Below are 21699 nucleotides of genomic sequence, written 5' to 3'. Positions count from 1 at the left end.
AGGACCTATCTGGATTACAAAATGTGAAAATAATTCCTTACCTATGACCTATGTTTTTCTTGGTGGTTCCTGGTTTTGAAATACAAGTGGTATTGCATTTGGCAAAGTCTTCAAATGCTAATTTCCCAACAGCAGAGTAAGAGAACATGACCCTAGATTTTCCTTACACTCATTTCCTTTTTGAAGGGATTGTATTCATACTGATGAAACATTATATGCTGATACCCTACAGGTGTCAATGCTAAATTAATGACCAGAAAATACCTCAAGTATTCCTAATATTTCAAAAAAAATCTGCTAAAATGAAAGTACTACAATTGTTGAATTACGCTTTTCTCTTCATAGAGGAGACCTACACAGCAACACCTTATCTGTAAGATTCAAGTAGAAGACAGAGCAATGCTGATGAGAAAACATAGTTGAATAATATTTTCCAGAAACATCCAAGAGCCTTGAACCACTATTGTTAAAACATTCCCCAACTGGGTGGGCAGGAAAAAGGAGTATCTTCTGATCAGACCAAAAAATAAAGGGAAGCAGTACACTAAGTCAAGGGAGGAACAAAACATTGTGAATATATATTCCTGCTGCAAAAAGACATTTCCCCTAAAAAGAGAAGAGAAAGGAACAAAAATAGGCCAAAAGATAACTAGCCTCATCAGGACTAAGCAGTTATACTAGTTTTACACATCTTTGCTGCAATACTCTTCCTTAGGTATTCTATTTTTGGAATGAACTTCAGCTAATGCTTGTACACAAGGATCAATTCAAACTCGGGCATAATTGAGGTCTGAATAAACCTCACTCTGTCTGACAGCAGCAGTGGAGTAGCTAGAGCATTTATGCTGAGGCAGAGCAACTGACAGCCACACCAACACCACCAATTGGACCAGATTTACATTCTGGTTTGCTGCATTCTCTGACACTGCCCCACTACTTTTTGGAGTCCAGCCCACTACTGGATCAGCTTCATCTGTGACAGCTGTGTCTCATCCTACCCATTCTTGCTCTTTTTTGAAACAGGCTTCCCACTGCAGTAGGCCAGTGGTCTATGCTTCACCAGAATTCAGGAGGGGAGAAAGACACGGTGTTTTGAAGCTAGTCACATAACTGCTTCCTGAAGATGAAGAACCTTTAACTGAAGGCTAAGTCTACCTGTGCATAAGGTGCATAAGTGCATAAGGTACAAACCTCTGTTTACATGTGCAACTCCTTAAATATTTTCCTCCTGAACTGGAGGAAGCTCAATAACGAATAGCATTCAGAAAGAGGCGTTAGTAAATGCTCAGGTAGGTGGATCAGGGATGTGGGACTGGAGATGTGCAGCACAAGTGACTCATTATTTCAGACAAACTAGCCCAGAAACATTTTATTTTTCTATTTACTAAATATTTACTATTAAGTATTTACACTACAGATGCAATAACACACTCAAAATAAACAGTAAATCCCTTGAAAAATACACAGCAACCAAAATTTCACTGTAATTATTTCACTTAATGAACATCTGTTTGTATTTACCTGGAAGGAGCAACGCCTACCAAATTAGGACCCAGCCCTCTAAACAGAGAACGAGGACCTTCTTTTTGCAAGATCATCCTACAAAACAAAATTGACATACTTTAATATTCACATCAAAATTAAGGAATGCACTAACAACCATTACAAAATCATTTTAAGCTCTAATCTTTGTGTATGCATTCATTAATAACTGACAATGCAGTGTTGACCATTTCCCAAAATTGGCATAATATAAATTAAATGGCTGCTTGACATACCATAAAAATCCAGGAACTAAAGGCAGAAGTAAAGGCTTACGACATCTATACAGACCCTCCCCAAAAATCAAGCACATATGATGCTACCTATCGTTAAGCAGTTAAAGTGTTCTTTTATAGAGAGAAAATAGTAAGCACCAAAATGTTCATGTTCTCATAAGCTATTCTAACTTGCTTTAGAGAGAAATATTAGATTCTGTTCTATATTCATCACCCTTTAGCTCCCAGTTTGGGAACTTTCTTTGGATGAGAGGGGCAGGGAGTGAAAGGGAAAACAGGAAAATTTATAAAGATTCAGCTGCAGGAACAGTCAGGTGCCTCCTGAGGGCAGTTTAAGGAAATGTTCACTCTGCTGCTTAAATCACGTCCAGCCAAGCACATCTTTTGCAAGCTATCACCCACTCTTCTCAAAAAGACAGCAACCTCAACACAGTTTTGCATGTGCTACCCGGGTTTGATTCGACAAGACTCATTACAGTAAGGTACATGTGAAAAGTTCAAGGAAGCAGCCTTTTGGGTAAGAAGTGCTGCCTTCCCTGTCCCTACACATGATTTAAATCAGCATGTTAAAAAATGTGCTGTGTCATTCGCATGACTTTGAAAGATTTACCTTTGCACTGCAAGATTCAAACTACAATACACATGACCTCTAATGGTATGTGAACTGCTTCGGTGTCAAGGAGCCTTCTACAGCCCTTGCCCTGCCCTCCATATTCCCCCAGAGGACTTCCTCTTACACTGGGCACTGCTTCACAAAGCTATAGGCATCCGTGTCAGTTGCAGCACCGCAACGCAGCTCCTTCTATGGCAGAAGTGCTCAAACAATGCCTTTGAGATCTTTTTTCTAGTGATTAGGAAAAAAATTGGTGGTAATCAGGGCATAAAAGATACTCTATGAAGTGTTGCACTAGAAACCATTCTTAGCTTTACTCTTTCTGTAAGATACAGTGATTATTTTGACTTAAATGTCTGCTTAAATATAAGGAAACGGAAACCCCCCGATGTGAGAAGTGTCCCTCCCTTGAGGCTCGGAGGTATTTCCTCCTCCATCCATCCATCAGCAACAGCTTATCAGTTCTGAACCACTGCCTGTGTGCTCCTGGCCAAGCACTGCTGCTGCCCATGCAACAAGTGGCTTTTCTTTAACTCCTTCCTGAAAAGACAATCCCCACATCCGCGTGTAAGGTAACTGACTGCAACAAAGTTTGAACCTAACTGAGAAAGAAGCGTAGCCCATGCAAAAAGTCACAGTACTGCCCTGATCTCTGGGAACCACGTCCACTCTGAGCACGGCTCTGGGAACTCAGGTGGCAGGGGGTGCGTGACCCATCTTTGTGGGACTTGGAGAGAAACAGAGGGGTAACAAGTAGTCAATTGAGACGTCACGTGAGGCGTTACTACTATGTCAGTGCTGGGAATACCCTTTCCACAAAACTACAGGTTTTAAAAAGAGATCAGGTTGAAGACCTTTATGCAACAAGTTACCTTGGTACACTAAGAGGATACCCGTTAATATCCAGTTTCAGTGAAACCAATCTGTCCAACCACCTAGATGCTAATCAGATACAGTATTTTAAAAAGTACAGCAGGATATGGGAGACTGAAGGAGGAGAAACAAGGACTATCTGCATCGCTATCACTGCAAACTGCAATAGCAATTGATTTAGGCCCAGATTCTAAGTTAGGAATTAACTGCTTCACTGGATGTTGCAACATAAAACTCAGTGCTTATTTATTTAGAAACACCGGCCAATACACACAAATATTCTTCAAAGAGACATGCAGGTTAATGACAAGTCAATTACTCAATAAAGCAAACTACCATTGTATAAATGGCCATTTTGTTCGCAATTTACTATCAGAACAAACAGATGAAAGTCATCCATAGCACTGAAAGAGATTCCAAATCTATTCTGATTTCCAGCAGCTGAAATTACCTATTTTATCACAGTTTTGCTGTCAAATCAGAACAAAAGTTTACCAAGTTTGTTCTCAGTAATCAAAAATAAAATAAAGCAGTGGTTGTGAGCAGTTGCATCAGTGTGAAATAGTCACCATGCTTGTTTAGGAAAATCAGCATGTAACGTGTCCAGCAATGCCCTAACTTCATATCCATAACAATTCATATGAACCAACTGAGCAAAGTTGCTTCACAGCAATAACTGGAGTATTGAATACATTCAAAAGCACTTTGGAAATCCTCATTACTTAGACAAGTGTGTTATCCTAAAAGCACTTCTAACACTTTTGGAAGGAACTGTTTGAGATAGCATATTCCATAAAGCTCAGCATGGTCACAGCATCAGATCATAGCAAAGCTGTAACCAGCAACACGTGATCTGTGTCCACACAAAGCACTACTCACTTTAACATCACCTAGCACCACAATATAGTGTTACAACTATGTGTATGTATGCACAAATATGAATGCATACAAAGCAGCAGGAACCTCAGTGTCTCAGAGAAATTTATTAATAAAGTCTCTATTTTGTTTCCTCTGGATCCACAGTGTCCCAAGACTTGCCGGAGTAACTAAGAATTGAAGAGAATTCACAGCAGAATTTCCCTTAATAGCAGGCAGGAAGAACTGTAATGGTTGTAGTTATCGATGCTCTTCTGCATTCCCAGATATCAGCTGCAGGAGTTAAATTCTAATCTCAGAATAAGACCCAAACTTTTTGCATTAAAGATCAGATCCCAGAGCCTGCACTGCTTAGTGAAATCAGAGAATGGCAAATCCACAGCTGGGAGAGCAGCACAAATGTTCCATACGGCCTCAACTGACCTGCCAGTGTTATGTGGGGAAGTCCGCATTGCAAGGTCGGTTACTTTTCCATTATCAAGACCTCTGGTTTAAACTCATTTGAGGTTAGATATAAGAGGCATCAGCAACATGATATGCCCAACAGATATTTAGGAACAAGGGAATTCACTTCTGTTGCCAGAGAATGTAGTCACCTGCACTAGCTCTTCTCAGTTTGTTTCCTGGCACAGATGCCTTTTAAGTCACCTCTGTTGACACTAAAGAGGCAGAAGTGACTCCACAACAGTTAGCTAACTGAAATTCTGACAGCGTTTGCGTAATTCAACTCGCTTTTTGACAGAGTACTGTAAGCTCACTCATGAGCCTTGGAACACTGCACTGAATTTGGTGTGAGAAAAGGCAACCAGAAAACATCAAATATCAATAAAGGCATAAGTGATGGATGTCCAGATTGAGTTCCCCACTAAATCCACCAAGATCCCTAGTATCTGAAAGGAGCAGAGGCCTAAAATAATTATGTTCTGCACCTACATATTTTTACGAACACAGCACATTGCCATGTCAGCTGGGATTTTTTTTCATATTTGTTGTATTCAAAGAACTTGAAACCTACAGAAGTTACTTGGCATTTCAGTAATTTGATACTTACAAGGAAGAAAACACATCTAAGCAAAGAACAAAAGGAGCAGCAGATACCCATTCTCATACCAAGGATCAAGAATTAACATGTGTAAGTAGCAATTTTAAAAAAAAAAACAAAAAGCAAACCCTAGCAATGAAGGTCATCAGGAACTACCTCTACTTCAGTCTGAATTTGTTTCCTGCACAGATGGATAGAAAACCAACCTATTTTAGGCTTTTTAGGGCCTATATCAGAGTAGCATATGAAAAACATCTGACCAACCTGCAACTTATTTGGACACATTTCTAAATAGAAGGCACAAAATCCAGAACATGCAGGAAAGAAGCTGAATTGCTCAACTTCCACCATGAGAAAGTTAGTAAGGCAAAAGCCAGTGTTTTGGATGAAGCTCTCCTTCCTTGTCACGATCTGAGCCCTACCCACTCACATACTTGTTCCCAACATGTTCACCCATCAGACACTTACCTGCAAACAAAACCAAAAAACTCTCAATCAAAACTTCCAGACTAAGGAAAACCTCCTGTCCAACAAGCTATTTGGGAACAAGCTCCATTTAAATAAATGCTACGCTCTAACCAGATAAACCCTTAAATCCTACACTGCAACTGCCAGAAGGGGTTGCCTACAAACTACTTCTCACTGATTAATTACAGATAACAGTAGCTTCTTACACTTGTCTGAGTCTTACCTAAGTCTGCCTAATGCAAGCAGCAGCAGCACGTCCTTCCTGGAAGAAAACTTTCCTCCTATACCCAAATGCAGAAGCTACCTTCCTCTCACAGGAAAGATGGAGTCCCCCAGAGTGAAGGGAATCTTGCCTCTGCTCTGAAGACATTAGGAAAAACGTCTTTATTGTGAATGGTCAAACACCAGAAAAGGCTTCCAGGCAAGGGGGTTAACGGCCCATGCCTGTCAGTGTTCACAAGGCATTTAGATAACGCCCTCAATAATACGCTTTAACTTTTGGTTAGCCCTGAAGTGGTTGGGGAGTTGGACCTGATAATTTTGTAGGTCTCTTCCAAATGCACTATTCTAATTTTAAGCATTACATTGCTCCCAGGGAGTTTTGAGGGTATAGTTTGGGTCCGTGAGTCCAACAGGGCATGTATGTTCTGGCTAATTCAAGGTGCAAACTGACGCATGAAAGATATTTGGAAAAACAGAATGTGAAACAGTGAAACAGCAAAATATGCAGTCATCTCATAGTAACATCATAACAGACGTAACAGTCTGAATCTTTTACGTGGATTTGTCCATCACTCCTCCCCAAAAGCCCAACCAAAAACCTACTACTATGCACACTCACTTCAAACAATGGAGAGGTCCAGGAGAAACTCTAGTTACTCGATTGACACTAGGACCATTCACAGTGTTGAGATGGACTTCGGAGATATATAGAGTCACAGAGGAGGATTGCAACCGTGTTTTCACAACTTCCAGTGGACATGTCAGAATTGCACCAACAGTACCTCCACATCTGCAAAGAGAAAGAGGATCATTGCATTCTAAACTGGAAAAAAAATGAATACAACAATGTATATATAGTTCATGTTATACTGAACACAGCTGAATTGCAAAATGTGAAGAAATAACTGGAATGTGCGTGATAACTGTGGTTACTTGCCCTTGAAGGCAAGCACAGTTAAGTCAGTTTGTTAATCCTTTAATGTGTAGTGAAAATCTGAACAGACAAAAAGAGTTTCTGAAGTAGTGAAGGTGCGCAGTCTTTATCACATGCTGTTCACATCACTTTGGGAAACCAGCTCAGCATCTCAAATGTTTAACTTCCTGTGGTAAATTTTAACTTCTTTTGAATGTTCAGCATGCTCCTGACCACAACAGAGGTGCCAAAAATCCTTAGGGGTAGAACAGATTTATGCACCACACACAGAAGACTACATGCATCAGTCTTTGGAAAGCTGCTAAAAACTGGCATGTGGCAATTTTATACAACGGAAATTAACAAACTCCCTTTGTATTTTTGGACGTGGTGCCACGACAGCAATGATTTGAGCGTCTCCCAAGTCCTGCCCCGTACAGCAAGGCACACTAGGTTCTAAGAACAGCATACTGTACAGCTGGATCTGGGAAGACAGAAGTCTGCCGCTCATTTCTGTAAGAAAGCCAAGGGAAGCTGTGCGTGCCTTACACTAACAGTGGCGTTATTCCCATTCTGCTCAAGCAGAATTCAGCCAGGAACACACTGCCTTTTAGCAGCTTTCTTTAGAGGGCTTCTCTGGTGCTTGTTCATAGGCTAATTAATAATTACCCACACTCCTGTTTAACTATGACCACATCAGCCTCTGAGGGAAAAATATCAAATCCACAAATTTTGATTCCAAAGATAACCCCAAATTCTTGGACTTCACTGTTACGAAAAGAAATGCTTCCCTTGAACCTCTCCCCATACCAGCGTTCTCTTGAATTGGCCAAATACGCTTCTGAAAATTATGACCAAGACACAGAATGCATTCAATGGTTTTCTGTTCTGTTTTTTAAACAACAAATTTAAATTGGGGTGATTGTTTATGTTACAGCTCAGTCTGAAATGTGCTAACAATCACAGAAATGTAGTTTGCACTGAACTCAAAGGGCTCAGTATTCACTCCTCTGAAGCAGTAAGAAGAGCTGGTGTTTGACCCTGACAAGCACTGAAAATAAGATAACTATCAGCTAGTTTGTTGAAACAAATTTTTAAATGCTACAAGATTTGTTCAATAGTATTTTTTAAACAACGTCTTCCTAAATGCAAAGGAGAGTTCAGTGCAAATTAGCAGGAATAGCTGGGATTCAAGAACTCCTGCAGGCTTCCATCGAAAAGGAGCTTTCAGAGTTAAGTACAGCTCTTTTCTGCTGCAAACAATACCAGAAATGGCAGTTGCTAGCACAGTGTTACATCCCAAAAGGTTAATGTTTGTATGAATTGAACTGATAGTACCAAATAGCTGCAAAGAATTATGTTTGCTGATGTTCACTTAATGCTGTTTGAATTAGTAACCTAGAGAGAGCCTACTACCAGAGCATGAAGGCATCTTGTCTCACCCCTAACTCCAACGTTAGACTGAAGTTTGCCCTCTTTCAAGGTCTGAGGAAAGAAATTAAGTTTGTGAGTCTGAAAAAGTGCATTCTCACAGGAAGGTGGAAGTCAGGTCCTGGCATGCTGCACACAGGCAGTAACAGACTGACACAGCTTTTAGAGCAGCATCTTTAAAGCATCTCTGAACGAGCATTTCACTTGCCTGCTCTTCTGTTAAGCTACAAATACATTTTTAAAATAGGAGTTGTAGGAATACACAGACTAGGTGAGCAAAATATATTTTAGCCAGTGTTGCAAGCAGTAGAAACCCCCTAACACATCAGGGCTGAGGACATGTAATAAATACCACGAGAGCCACCCGTAGGCCAGCCCTCGACACAGCCTGACAGAGCTTTTATAGTCTCAAGCTTTTATAGTCTCAAGTGTGTCTTCAAGACCGAGCAAGTTACTGCGCTTCCTGCGATTCCACAGCAGCCAGTGCTGCCTGGTAATGTGCGTGCAGGCAATGCAGGCAGCCAGCTTCAGGGTTTATTTCCTTTCTTGCAACTCCTCTGTTTCTGATCCCCCAGAGCCTGCTGCCGCTAAGATCTTTCCGCATTTGATTTCAGGCAGGTTATGTGAGGACTTGTTTTCAAGCAACTGCAAGCAAAAGCACGTGGTAGGGTTTCTATTTGTGTGATGATAGATAGTACGGAAGGGGAAAGAAACGAGCAGGAGAAAACTCGGCCCCCATTCAGCATCAGGGCCTGGAATTTGGAGCCTTTAATGCCTTTGGCTCCAGCTACTCCACACTGGAAAATTTTTCCGAAGTTGAAGATTAACACTGAGCTGGAGCTCACAACCTGCACGCTCCCCTGCACCACACCCAACCCACCCCGAGGGCCGGCTGACTGCAACAGCGCTTGTCAGGCACTCACTGCAGCCGGGTTACCAGCAGGCGCCCGGCAATGCAGTATGAGACTGGCAGGGTAAAGGGCAGACACGCAGCTACTCCACGCTTGCTCTTCTTAAGTCTGCCTTCCGAAGCACTGCTCCGTGACAAGGAGCCACACCGATTTATATAGCCCACTTGAATTTTAAAGTAAATACTGCTAGGCTTGGCAAAATAATCTGTTCATGAGAAACCTCAGTGAGCAGTTTGTAGATAAACAAAGGGAGACAACTCAATAACTGTGTGACCCGTAAAAATAAGCAACTGTTGAAGAACATGACAGGTGTTCTGCCACCAGCAGTATTTTACTCAAAAATATGTTTCAAGCCTTGTTATTTAACACACTAACAGAAATACTGTGAAAGAGACAGCTATTTTGTTGTGCTCCTCACTCTGGCACACCAGGCACAGGCAGCCTCCAGCTCCAGCTTAGGGGTGTTCTGTAAATTGCCAGCAGATCACCACTATCGGTCCTGCTGCCTTCCTCCCAGGCTCAAATCTATGTTTTTTGCTTGGTTGGTTTGGGCTTTTTTTTATTTGTAATTTGTGGTTTAACACAAATTAGGCAGTAGCCCAGTTCAGAAAAACATTTCTCAAAAATTAGAAAATAGGGATATTTATTTTTATTCTGAATACCACACGTCGGATTTCGTAAACTACTTCAGAAATCTGTATTACCTAAGAATACCCTGGGCTTCAGCATCTCCAGTGCTGGGCCCTACTAAGTGTGACTTGTAAAAACTATTACAAATACCTAACTTTTTTTCTCCAAGATCAGCTGAGTTTCACCAGAGAAGGTGGGTAAGCAAATACTCTCCTGCTGGTGGAGCATGAACTGGAAGCGGAAAGGGCAGAGTGTGCGACGCCCCTGCCAGAAGGTGTCTAGTAGGCAAGTGAGAGTCAGCTGAAGTTCTGCACAGCACTGCAACACAGGTCACAGTGCTAACTCCTGAAGCAAGGCAAGGCACTTTGCTAACGTGTAAGCCAGGGCACAGACCCAGCCCTTAATTCCAACCCTTCCCAGATGGAAAAAAAAAATATATCATTTTGCAAATACAACTTTCTAATGAATGTCATGAAAGACCCCAGTTATCTTACCTATCCCAAATTTGACATTTGCCTCTAATCAATGTTCACTACAAGCCTTTGTGAGCTTTGCCAAGTGCTTATAAGAAAGCTGACTCATCAGAAACACCTGATCACACAATGGCATGATAATCCACCTGTAGGTGCTAATTTACCTAAAAAAAATCCCCCCCCAAAAACACATGGGGAAAGAAGGAAGATTAGAAGACCACTATTAACCCAGACAAGTCAGAAAATTAAATATTCAGCTTGAACTGTACAACATAGCACAAGGACTCAGCAAAACAGGTAGACATGAGGCTACCAAACAAACTCAAAACAGATTAACAGTAAAACCAAGAACAGTTGTCTCTACTTGGTATCTCTTGGACAGAAGAATTTAGGAAGACTGCAACACAAGCCTAATCCAGACAGCACCCATGGAGGAAAAAAAAAAAAAGTTTGATTCCAAATGTACATTTAGAAGTCCACCACCTCACCTGATTAATGTATTTGGACATATTTTGGTTTTACGCTCTGCTAGCACTTCAGCACAGACCCTCAGAACAGAACCCCTTGTCCCAGATAAACCTCTATTACTGTGACGATATGCACAGGAAGAAATACGCATATGCTCCACAAGCTAATCCTGTCCAGTGTTCAAATCACAGGATTAATTTCCAGGGACAGCTGGATGAGAAAACCTTCTTTTGGTGTTTCAGGTTGAGTACCTGCTTAGGAGTCAGTGCCCTCGTGCGGAATTGTGGGCTGCAGTCTGCTGCTACACGTGGACACCCCTGCAGTAAAAGCAGGGGCAGCTCTGGCGTGGATGAGGGTCTCAGCACTTCAGCCACTGGACTGTCTGCAAATGCTCCCTAGAGGATTAATATCCCCAGTGCTGCTGGTATGGCTGACCTACAATTGTAACTACTGCTGTTTAAGAACCACCAGCTTTTCTTCCTTTAGATAATTACGTGTTTTACCTAAGCCCAAGATGAGGCTGCATAGCAGTTACCTTAGATTCACCTTTCACTGCATTTGGAACTGCGGCCTCAAAGACTCGGAGATAACCCTTGACCCCGTTATCTTGGGTCTACACTCATTCGTGTATTTTACCTGCTGCTTCTCTTTCCTCTATGAAAGAGATCCCTGCAAATACTGACTGACAAGATAAACAGTGAGAAAACGGATCTCAAAAAGCTGTCAAGAAAACACCAGGCCACTTGCAAGCAGAACACCTTCTAACTTCTTTGCCACTTACCACAAACTCAGGTCCCCAAACTGTCACCAATTTCACAGACCCGTCTTACAGCACAAGAGTAACTGGTGTTCTCGTCGTCAGGTAAGGTGCAGGTCTGAATATCAAACTGACAGTATCCCTCTTTTGAGAGGGAATTTAAGGCCTTTGGGAAGTAAAATTTTCAGAAACAGCAAGAATGCATCTCACTAATCTGGAAGTTTCAGGGTTTTCCTATTATTACACTGCTAAACTTGTACATTACCCATCTTTCCATCTTCCTCATTAATACACTGGCTAGAAGTACCAGCAGCTGGTAGCTCACAGCCCCCTTATTCATAGATTAGACTTTTTGCTGAAGTTTTAGAAAATAACAAGTTTAAGTTAACTTCCTTGAACTACGAAATATTAATCAAACCTGTTTCTAATTAACAATGTAAAAATGAAATTCCCCTGATGTGCTGACATACAAAAACATACAAGTGAAAATTGGAAAAAATAACCCAAGGGGAACAAGCACCACTGCTTTCCATTATCCAAAACAAACACTAACATGGAGAGCGTAGCTTCAATTAGGACCGAGGGCAAATAAATACTTACAACGTGACATTTGTATCAAGTAAAACAGCTTGACAGCTGAAAACATCAGTCAACTAGAAGGAAATACAAGAAACATTAGCTTCACAGTTCTTCAGATACAGCTCTTTTCATGCAATTTGGTCACCTCACAGAGCAAAACCCAAGCTACTCAATGCTTCCAGAAAGAATTGCCTTTTTTTTTTTTCCCTGCAGTAGAGTACCTAAACACAAAATTAACCTAAAGTTGAGGCAGAATGGCACCAACCTTCTCCTATGCCTCACAACAGGAAGAACTAGTTCTCAAAGACATTCAGGGTTATGCCAGGAATGTATTTTAAGGAAGGAGGGAGTCCAGGTGCTTGGTAACTCAATTACAGGTCAAGTGCCTATTTTCTGACAGGCAGTTAGAAAAAATAAACACCACCAATCACCAGCCTACACTCTAAGCTATTAACTAATATCTTCCAAACTGAAATAAAGAAAAATCCAGGAGTCTTTCACATGTACAGTATCTGATCTTTCTAAAGAATTCAAACTATCTTAAGTGTATTATTTGAGTTTGGACTATTTTAACCTCTACAGGGATTCTGGAATAAAAGCACCTGAGTTTACATGGCCAACACGCTGTCCTCAGGGACAACAGTGGTTATCTGACTACCAAATGGAAAAACAGACAACATAAATACAACCAATAGCTTGACTCCTGAAAAGGATGAGTTCTGAGTGATGCAACCTAGTACCTCAGGAAAGTTGAGCTTCACATGAAATATGATTTCGTATCAGGATCCAGCATTACAGGCATCCGAGCTATGGTTCCACAAGGATGAGATATGCAGATGGAGCTTGGTGGTAGCTACACCATTTGTGGAAGGAGATCCTGACAAATAGGTTCATCAGGAGCTAAGTAAGTGACTGCAAATGTGTCACAGCATGAAACTGAACTCCAGATCGGCTGCTGATCTGTTCTGGAAGGCTCCCTGCAATCACTCTACAGTATGAAGGAGTACATGATGGGGGTTTTGCAAACAGCCTAGAAAACTATGTTTAAATGCCCTCAAATAATAGCAAAGTTATTTCATGGAGCTAATTGCTTACAAATTGTAGCAGTTACAACTGCTTTTCTGTAAGGAACATGTTCTTCAAAGGCTGTAACACTTTTTTTTTTTATTAACATGGAATTCTGATTTGTCTACCTTATTTCCAACAAGAGTGATGCTCTTCCCATGCTATGCATTTTCTGCTTCGGAATGGGACTGCTGTTATGCTTATATATACACCTTCAGAGAACCTATTTAAAGTCAAGAAGGTCTAAGAAGTGCATTGACTGGGGACTGCATGTAAAAATAGTACTTTGTTGATGTATTGGCTGATGCATGAACCAGTCCAGCAAAACGACTTGGAAGAGCTTTCATTTCTAAAAAAATAAAAAAATAAGAAGGCGTCATTTCAGTTCATTGATGGTGCTGGACTTCATATGCCCACCATTCCAAAATAAGTACTGAATCAGTTATTTTTAAACATGGAATTAGTATTTCTGTTATACAATATTTGGTCACATTTACAACTGACACGCAGCTACGAGGCTGAGAGAGATGAGATTCTCAAAGAAACAAAACTAAGAGAGTAGAATCACTTTTAAGAAATCAAGGCAGGTAGAAATTGCTGAGCAATTTTCTTCCACTACCGTACCCCTACCCAGTACTGTTAAACTAGTCAATCAAACATGTTGGGTGGGGATAAGGATACAGAGAAATAAAGAAAAGGAGGGAGGAAGGACTATTAGAAATGAAACATCAACTTCCACATGAACTGGTAATCGCCCAGAAGTACTGCAGTTTGACAGCTGTTGTTGAATTGCCACGAAGCAAGCTAGGCAGCTACTGAAAAATCCTAGAATGGCCCCACCTACATTGCTAAAAGAAGCAATGTCATCACTTAAGAGTTTCAGTAATGAAAACGGGAATTAAAGACTCAACGCAGACATTACAACAAGGGTCAGCAGATTAAGACGTGCGCTGTTTGCACTCAGTCTGCCCTGAAACCCAACGGGAAACCAGGCTTCCTTCCTTTGAAAGTCTCCCAGAGGGCTGATGACCACTCCAGTGACCTGCAGCCCACCATGCTAGCAAAGAAGCCTCGTGATGACCCAGGACAACTTTCCAACTGCTAAACATGACCAAGCGCACACTGTTAGCTTCGCTGAGCTAAGGTAACAGGAAACGTGCGGGCCCTTTCCTCACAACACAACCCCTGACCCAACTGACTGGCACCTACCTGTTGCCCAGACTCTTCTGGAACAGCAGCGAGCGAGCTGAGCCCAGCAATCTAGGTTTACACGTTTGTGTCTGGTCTTAATTTTCGCGTATGATGTCCTACCAACAGGCCCCCCACAGATAGAAGCTGAAGTGCCCCAACGAGCCTTCCTTCCAGTGCCGCATGAGCGCTGACAAGGACGCAGACTCCGAAGGGGAAGCGCTCAGCACCCCCCGCTAGGCCTGCAGCTGTGCGGCCCCACCTCCCCGAGCCCGAACTCAGGGGGTGCCGCCGGGGAGCACCCGCAGCGCACGGGCTGAGGCGGGCGGTGCCGCAACCCGAAGCGTGGCCCGCGGCGCTGCCCCAGCTCCCTCCCGCCTCCGCGGGCCCCGTTACCGCCCCCAGCCCCGAGCTCCCCCCGCCTCCGCCCGCAGCCCGCCGGGCTCCCCGCGGCCGGGCCGGGCCCGGTGGCGGCCCGAGGTCCCGAGGCCCCGCGGGCGCCCCCCCCGCGGCACGCACCCGCCGGCGAAGAGGTGCACCAGGGTGTCCCGCTGGCTCATCCTCGGCAACGGCCGCTTCCGCCCTGCGCCCGCCGCTGGGCCGCTTCCGGCGCGGACGGGGATGGGGCGGGGCCCGGCCGCTGGCTCCGCCCCCTGCCGGTCCGCTACGGCGCGGTGAGGGGGCAGAAGTAAACAGAGGCGGCTATTGGCTGCGAGGGGTGACGTCACCGCCGCGCTCCGCCTTATATAAGCGGGAGCGTGGAGGGTGAGATTCTTTCCATGGCGTTGGCTTGGTCGTGTCAGGCGCGGGCGGTGGTGCCCCCGGCCCCCCTCCCTTGCAGCGTCCTGGTTTCTGCGTTACAGCTCGTGCCCTTGGCTGACGAGGGAGTGCTTCGTGAGGAGGCTCCCCAGTGCTGCATCCTTGGAGTTTTTCCGGACTGAGCGTTGGGAATCATCAGCTCGGTTCCGTACTGCTGTTCTTCAGAAACAGGCGTCACGTTGAAAGAGATCAAAAATGGTGTCCCACGGCGAAGTTACTAACGTGGCACACAATGTTGTCTGAGTCAATGTTCTCAGAGCCCAAACACCTCTGAGCAGATAAACGACTACCTACAATCTTCATGGATGTGGTGCTATCTAAAGAATTAATGTAAAGGTCTTCCTAAGTATGAGGATTTTACTAACGTTTTGTAGAAATGCAACAAATTTTTAGCTCAAAAAACAAGTGTAATCTAAAGCAGCTACTTCTTAACCTAAAAATCTATCAGAAGGTGAGCTGAGGTGAAAGAAACTAATAAGCCAGAAATGTAAACCAGAGTTTTGCAAGAGGAGGAGGTTGGGTGGGGGAAGGGCTGGAGAAATGCGTGAGACATGGAGGTGCTGAGGCAGGGGGATGGAGTTCACCGTGAACTGAGACAGGTAGGGCGATGATTTCAGTCAGCATTTTGCATTGGTACCCCCTGCACTGCATGTTGTTGAAGCTAGCGAACCAATGAGCGAGACTTGAAATAGTTCATTAAAAACAAATTATTCCAAAATAGCACACACTTTACTAACCTGTAGTATACATATGTGAGATGTATTAAACTTACTCAAAAATCTACCAATTCATCTACCTGAACTTGAGCAAAGTCTTTGATAGGGTCCCTCACCACATTCTTCTCTCTAAACTGGAGAGCTATGGATTTGAAGGATGGACTGTTAGGTGGATAAAGAATTGGTTGGCTGGACACAGCCAGAGGGTTGTGGTCAATGGCACTCTGCATGGAGGCCAGTCACAAGTGGTATCCCTCAGGGGTTGGTCTCGGGACCGGTGCTCTTCAACATCTTTATCAATGACAGACAGAATCGAGTGCACCCTCAGCAAGCTTGCAGATGACACCAAGCTGAGCGGTGCAGTTCATACAATAGAGGGAAGGGATGCCATCCAGAGGGACCTGGACAGGCTGGAGAAGTGGGCCCGTGAGAACCTAATGAGGTTCAACAAGGCCAAGTGCAAGAAACTTGAGAGCAGCCCTGCAGAGAATGACTTGGGGGTCCTGACGGCCCAGAAGCTGGACATGAGCCAGCAGTGTGAGCTTGCAGCCTGGAAGGCTGTGTCCTGGGCTGCATCAAAAAAGGGGTGGCCAGCAGGGAGAGGGAGGTGATTGTCCCCCTCTACTTTGCTCTTGTGAGACCCCACGTGGAATACTGCGTGCAGGCCTGGGGCCCCCAGGACAAGAGGGATGTGGAGCTCTTGGAACGGGTCCAGAGGAGGGCCACTAAGATGATCAGAGGGCTGGAGCACCTCTCCTATGAAGAAAGGTTGAGGGAACTGGGCTCGTTCAGCTTGGAGAAGAGACGGCTCCGGGGAGACCTCATTGTGGCCTTCCAGTACTTGAAGGGAGCGTATAAACAGGAGGGGGACGCCTGTTTAGATGTGTTGGTAGTGACGGGACAAGGGGGAATGGTTTTAAACTGAGACGGGAGATTTAAGTTAGAAATTAGGAGAAAGTTTTTCAGTCAGACAGTGGTGAGGCACTGGCACAGGTCGCCCAGAGAGGTTGTGGACACCCCATCCTTGGAGACATTCAAGGCCAGGCTGGATGCGGCTCTGGGCAGCCTGCTCTAGTGGTTGGCAACCCTGCCCAGAGCAGGGGGGTTGAAACTAGATGATCTTTAAGGTCCTTTTCAACCCAGGCCCTTCTGTGATTGTGTGAAAAAGTGAGAAAGGATCATATGCAGTGTGGTGAAAGATGTTGCACAGGCAAAAGTGAATATATTTGGCTTAATTTGAAGAGTTAATTTAAGAGTACCTGAAAACTCTACAAGTGATTTTATTAAATGGTGCATGGAAGATGAAGGGTCTTAAGCCAAATCGTTGGAAGCCACAAGTCCCAACTTTTTCAAATTCCCTCTGTAGCTTAAGAGGGAACAGATGAGTTTTTTGCAGACCATACGATGCCTCCCAGTGATCACATGTCCCAGTAAACTTGAAAGCAAGTTAAATATGAGGAGAGTTTGACAAAGACTCCACTTTATTCCATCTTTGTGGGTGAACTCCTAACCCGGGAGCTATTAACTTCATTTTGCACTTATGGTTTACACTGTGACAAATGAAAAGCTGTAAATTGATTTTTATGAATGTTTATTGAATACTAAGTATAAATACACCTATCAAAACATTTGATATTATTAGATGCTTTCAAAGGGTTTTTAAGTCCATCTTTTTATAGAAACTTAATGATATTCTGCTGACACATTAAAAAGTCCCAATCTGAAATATTTTCAATTTTTAATAATAGTCTGAAGCACTCTGATTCTAAATAATGTTGCAGCATTTATTGGGGGTTGTCTTTAATATTACTTTTTCTTCTCTTCTACTTGCCAGGCTGAGTTTTCTGGTAGTACTACATCTCCAGTGACTGATGGATATGAGTTCTTACAGTGCATTTTCCGTTTCATCCCAGCAAGGAGAGGTAAGTGTCACGTGGAATCGCCACATGGGATCACTTTTGAGAGCCCTGTTACACAAATAAAAGCATTCAAATCTCATATCCCACTTTCAAAACATGTTATTTGGGTCTTCTAAGATTCTATTTTTTTCTTTTTTCTTTTTTTTAATTTTTTTTTCAAAATCTGAGTAACTCTCCTACTGAACCCTCTGTTGTTCTTAATTCTTGATTCTCCAGAAATTAAAAAAAATGTTCTGTTGGGCTTCAGACTTACTTTTCCTATCTGCTGGGTTTAACTCAGGCATGTGATAGGACTCAATAGAGTTTCAGTGGGAGAAACACGTGCCAAAATTTAAGACCGTGTTTCTACATTTCCTATCTCTGACTTTTTTTTTTTTTTGCAGTTTGCCTTCCATATACCATGTTCTTCACTATTCTCCTGGTGTCTTAAATTTCATTGGTGGCTTTCTGTGGTAAATGAGTAATAAAAAAAGTTATCTTTCCTGATAACACCTATTTTTTCCTGCTCTCTTGTGACAGCCTAAGGTGTGATAATGTTTTTTTCCCCACTCTATGGAATTTCTGCTGATGACTTTCAATTGGGTTTCTAAAAATTGCATTGCCTTTCTACTCTGAACTACTGTGTTGGACTCTTGCTCTTGTGGTTCAGATTATGACTCCCTATTTCTCTAATATTTTTATGACCACATTACACAAGTTGAAAACATACCAGAAAAAAAAAAACACCTGAAGACAAAACTGCATACAGGAAATATTGATTTAGTGTAGATAAGGCTTTGCCTTTCAGTATTCTTTAAACAAGCACTTGCTATCTTTTGCCAGTGACAAGGTTAGCCCTCATAAAACAATATAATACAATTTTCCTGTGAAATATTTGTAACAAACAACTGATTAAAAATATTTTACATTCTTAATGTGCTCTTTTAGGTATATTATTCCATCTTCTGACCACGCAATATATTTTCTCCCTTCAAAAAATTTGAAAACAAGGTACATTCAGTTGGAAATCTTGATTTTGAAGTTTTAATCATTTTTTTCCTTTCCATGAAATTCTCCTGCTGTTGCTGTTGGGATAAAATGATTTATTGATATAAGATTAATGATTTGTATCCATTACATGCTGATGTGGAGAGAGGGAACCTTGTATCCCTCTAATGTTTGAAGAGACATTAAAAGTAGGTGGAATCCTTCAGTCTCTGACAAATTATTTAAGTTGGTGCCAAAAAAAAAAAAAAAAAACCTTTTCATGCTGGTGGGTGGAGAACTAAGTTTGAAAAGCAGAAGGCAGCTCACCTGTGACTCTGGCTTGCAGAATCTCTTCCTTGCCAGTGATCTGGAGGTAGAGGCCTGCTGCACTCTTAAGGGCTCATGAAGCACAAATTTTGTTATTAGCCTGCTGGCCGTGAGCTGCTGGGTAGTGAGATGGAAGAAACTCATTTCTCTGTGACCAAGGCAGTCTGCAGAAGTTTGACTCAAAATTCAGCAAGAGCTGTTGTTATGGTACACTGTATTAATTCTTTATTTATTCTCAGGAAGTACTGTTTCCTAATCTTTTATTCCTCCAAATTTTAGTTTCAGTGAGTCATAGTAGTATTTCTGGGCCCAACGTTACTCTCCTTCATTTGCCTTAGCAGACATATCCCAAAGGTATTTGCCAGCACCTTACTTAGCTATTTGTTTCCTCCAACTATTCTTTAGATCAGCTAGTCAAAGTAAAATGCATGTATCAGTGAGAACTAGAACGATTAGAAGACTTATATTACATTCAAGTCTCATTTTGCTACACTGTTGGTTTGTTGCACAACCTTTGTGTAGCTTAGGAGCTGATTTTTTCAATCCAGTCAGTTTCCAATGGACCCTTGAGCTGATGGGGTCCCTTCATGCTTGCATATTTAACAGCTGCCAATTCCCAGTTGTCAGTTCCCAATTAAACCGATTAGCAGTTTGCTGGGAGGTGAAGAACTCGAAAGCATGTAGTAAGGATTACAGGATAAACTAACTACAGGCACAAAATGGAAGGTACAAAATGTGTTCAGGTGTTTTCTATTGAGGTCTTTTGAGCAGTTTGCTTGTATTTTTGGTTGGTTAGTTGTTGTTTTAACCATCTTCTATAAAGGCTTTATCAGTTTTGTATCAGAACAAATTAAGCAGCTCCTTGGTGGAGGAAGAGTCTAGCCTAAACTAAGCATAAACTTTGAGTAAGTCCTAGATCAAAGAGAAGAGGGAGATGTGGGAGACAGTTTAACAGGTTTCTGTAGGGTGGCAGATACTGTAGGCGGTCCTGGGTGGTGAAATGCTAAACAGCAGGCATTACTTAGAGGCAAGCTAGGGAACTGGTGGGAGGTGAGTAAGGTTAAAGGTAGCTGATAGTGTAGGGTCAGCTGCAGCTCAGATGAGGTCTTGTTAAAACCGCAGTAAGTGGGATATGGCCCTAGGACTCAGCAGTAGCAGCAATGTGTGAGTGGAGTGTTACTCCAGGGGGGAAAACAGTAAGTTGCTTTCATAAGCACATTGGAAAGGAGATTTTTTTTTTTTTTTTTAAGTTATTTGATTCAGCATTTGTGAGGAGATGACGTACAGCTCATTAAGCAGCCAGCATTAATTTCCCTATATGTCTGCCTGAGAAATGAGGTTTGACCCAGTGTTAATGACGCTGAAGAACTGAACTGCTTTGTTACTGCTAATGAAGACTTGGCAGAAGGGTTAAATTGAGATGTAAGCCTCTGGGAAGAAAGTGTCTGGGTTTCTTTAATACATAGAATATTAGATAAAGACAGGATTATTTTTTTATACTTTTTTGTTTGTTTTGCTGCTTTGCCTAGCTTGTTTCCATAGGCTGTTTAAAATGGGGGGAGATAACAGTTGTGATTTCATATATACCTTCCTAATGAAGGGAAAAACAACATTAGACTTAAACATCAAAATCCTGGAGTTGTCCTATAAAAAGCCCTTGTTTTCTGGCTTGTGCACGTCAGACTTGTGATAAACACCACCATCATAAATGACTGGCTGTAAGTTGGGTGTATTTTCATTTGCAGATCTTGAATCATAGCAAGGCCATTAAAAGGAATTTTTTTTTTAGATTGTAAAATGTAATTATGGAAACAAATAAACGAGTGTGCTTTTACTGCTCTTTTGACATGGCACTAGTGAATTTGTGTGTAATGGTGTAAAGTACGATAGTTGGAGGACCCCTATCCTATCAAAAGCTTTCCAATTAACTCTGAAAAAATAAATGCTGTGGTTTTATTAATATTTTTCTATCAGTCTGTATTAAAATATATATAACTACATTTCACAAATAATGAAGCAGAATGAGACAAGTGAGATGTTTAGCTGGAGCCATTGAACAGATCATCGATAGATTTGGAAGTAACCTTTTGACCAAGAAAGCCAGCAGGGAGACTGCGGCAAACAAGTTTCTCTATGTATTTAGTAGCCTTTATTTTTCTTGTTCCTTGAGGGAACTGGTTTGTAGCTTACAGAATCTCTTAGGAGATACCCAGAAGATATAATAGAAGAGAACAGTGCAGAAGGATACTAAGTAGGGAAAGAAGAAAAGCAGTGTGTTTTTTTGTTGTTTTTGTTTTGTTTTTTATACGGTCAGAGGTCAGTAGAATGAAAAGTGAGGATGAGGACAGTGGTATATGTAACACTGAGGAAGAACAGAAGGTAGGATGGTTTGCAGACAGAAGTAAGAATGAAGAAGGGATCGGTCATATCAATACCTGGGGTGCTTGTTAGGAGGAGTATAAGCCCTATTGTTGAAAATTGGATTTCAGAGTTGTGAACTCTCGTATATTTAATGGAAAGAGAGGGAAGTAGTTAATTCTACGGCCTTTTTGAGAACTGCTTTTGAACGCTGGAGAACGCTTTTCATGACTTAGGCTGTCAGTTTTCAAGAAAGGTGTGTTCAAACTCTATCAGTTGTACAGAAGAGACACCCAGGTTATCTGGA

The 21699-nt window shown here is 42.3% G+C and overlaps 1 protein-coding gene across 2 annotated transcripts in view; it reads right to left on the bottom strand.

The window, feature by feature from the left end:
- The window catches only part of SLC25A36 (solute carrier family 25 member 36), a 33386-nt gene extending 18447 nt beyond the window's left edge, over nt 1-14939 (bottom strand). For both annotated transcript variants that reach the window (XM_035334284.1, XM_035334285.1), the window contains exons 1-3: nt 14807-14939; nt 6492-6662; nt 1522-1599 (exon numbers count right to left, since the gene is read on the bottom strand). In XM_035334284.1, the coding sequence (XP_035190175.1) occupies nt 1522-1599; nt 6492-6662; nt 14807-14847 (290 nt within the window). In that variant the 5' untranslated portion in view covers nt 14848-14939. The remainder of the gene's footprint in view (nt 1-1521; nt 1600-6491; nt 6663-14806) is intronic.
- Between the last annotated feature and the right edge of the window lie 6760 nt (nt 14940-21699).

This window comes from Oxyura jamaicensis, chromosome 9, assembly GCF_011077185.1.
Source record: "Oxyura jamaicensis isolate SHBP4307 breed ruddy duck chromosome 9, BPBGC_Ojam_1.0, whole genome shotgun sequence".
Taxonomy (NCBI): Eukaryota; Metazoa; Chordata; class Aves; order Anseriformes; family Anatidae; genus Oxyura; species Oxyura jamaicensis.
Note: the sequence above shows the minus strand (reverse complement) of the source record. Positions and strands in the feature narration are given on the sequence as shown.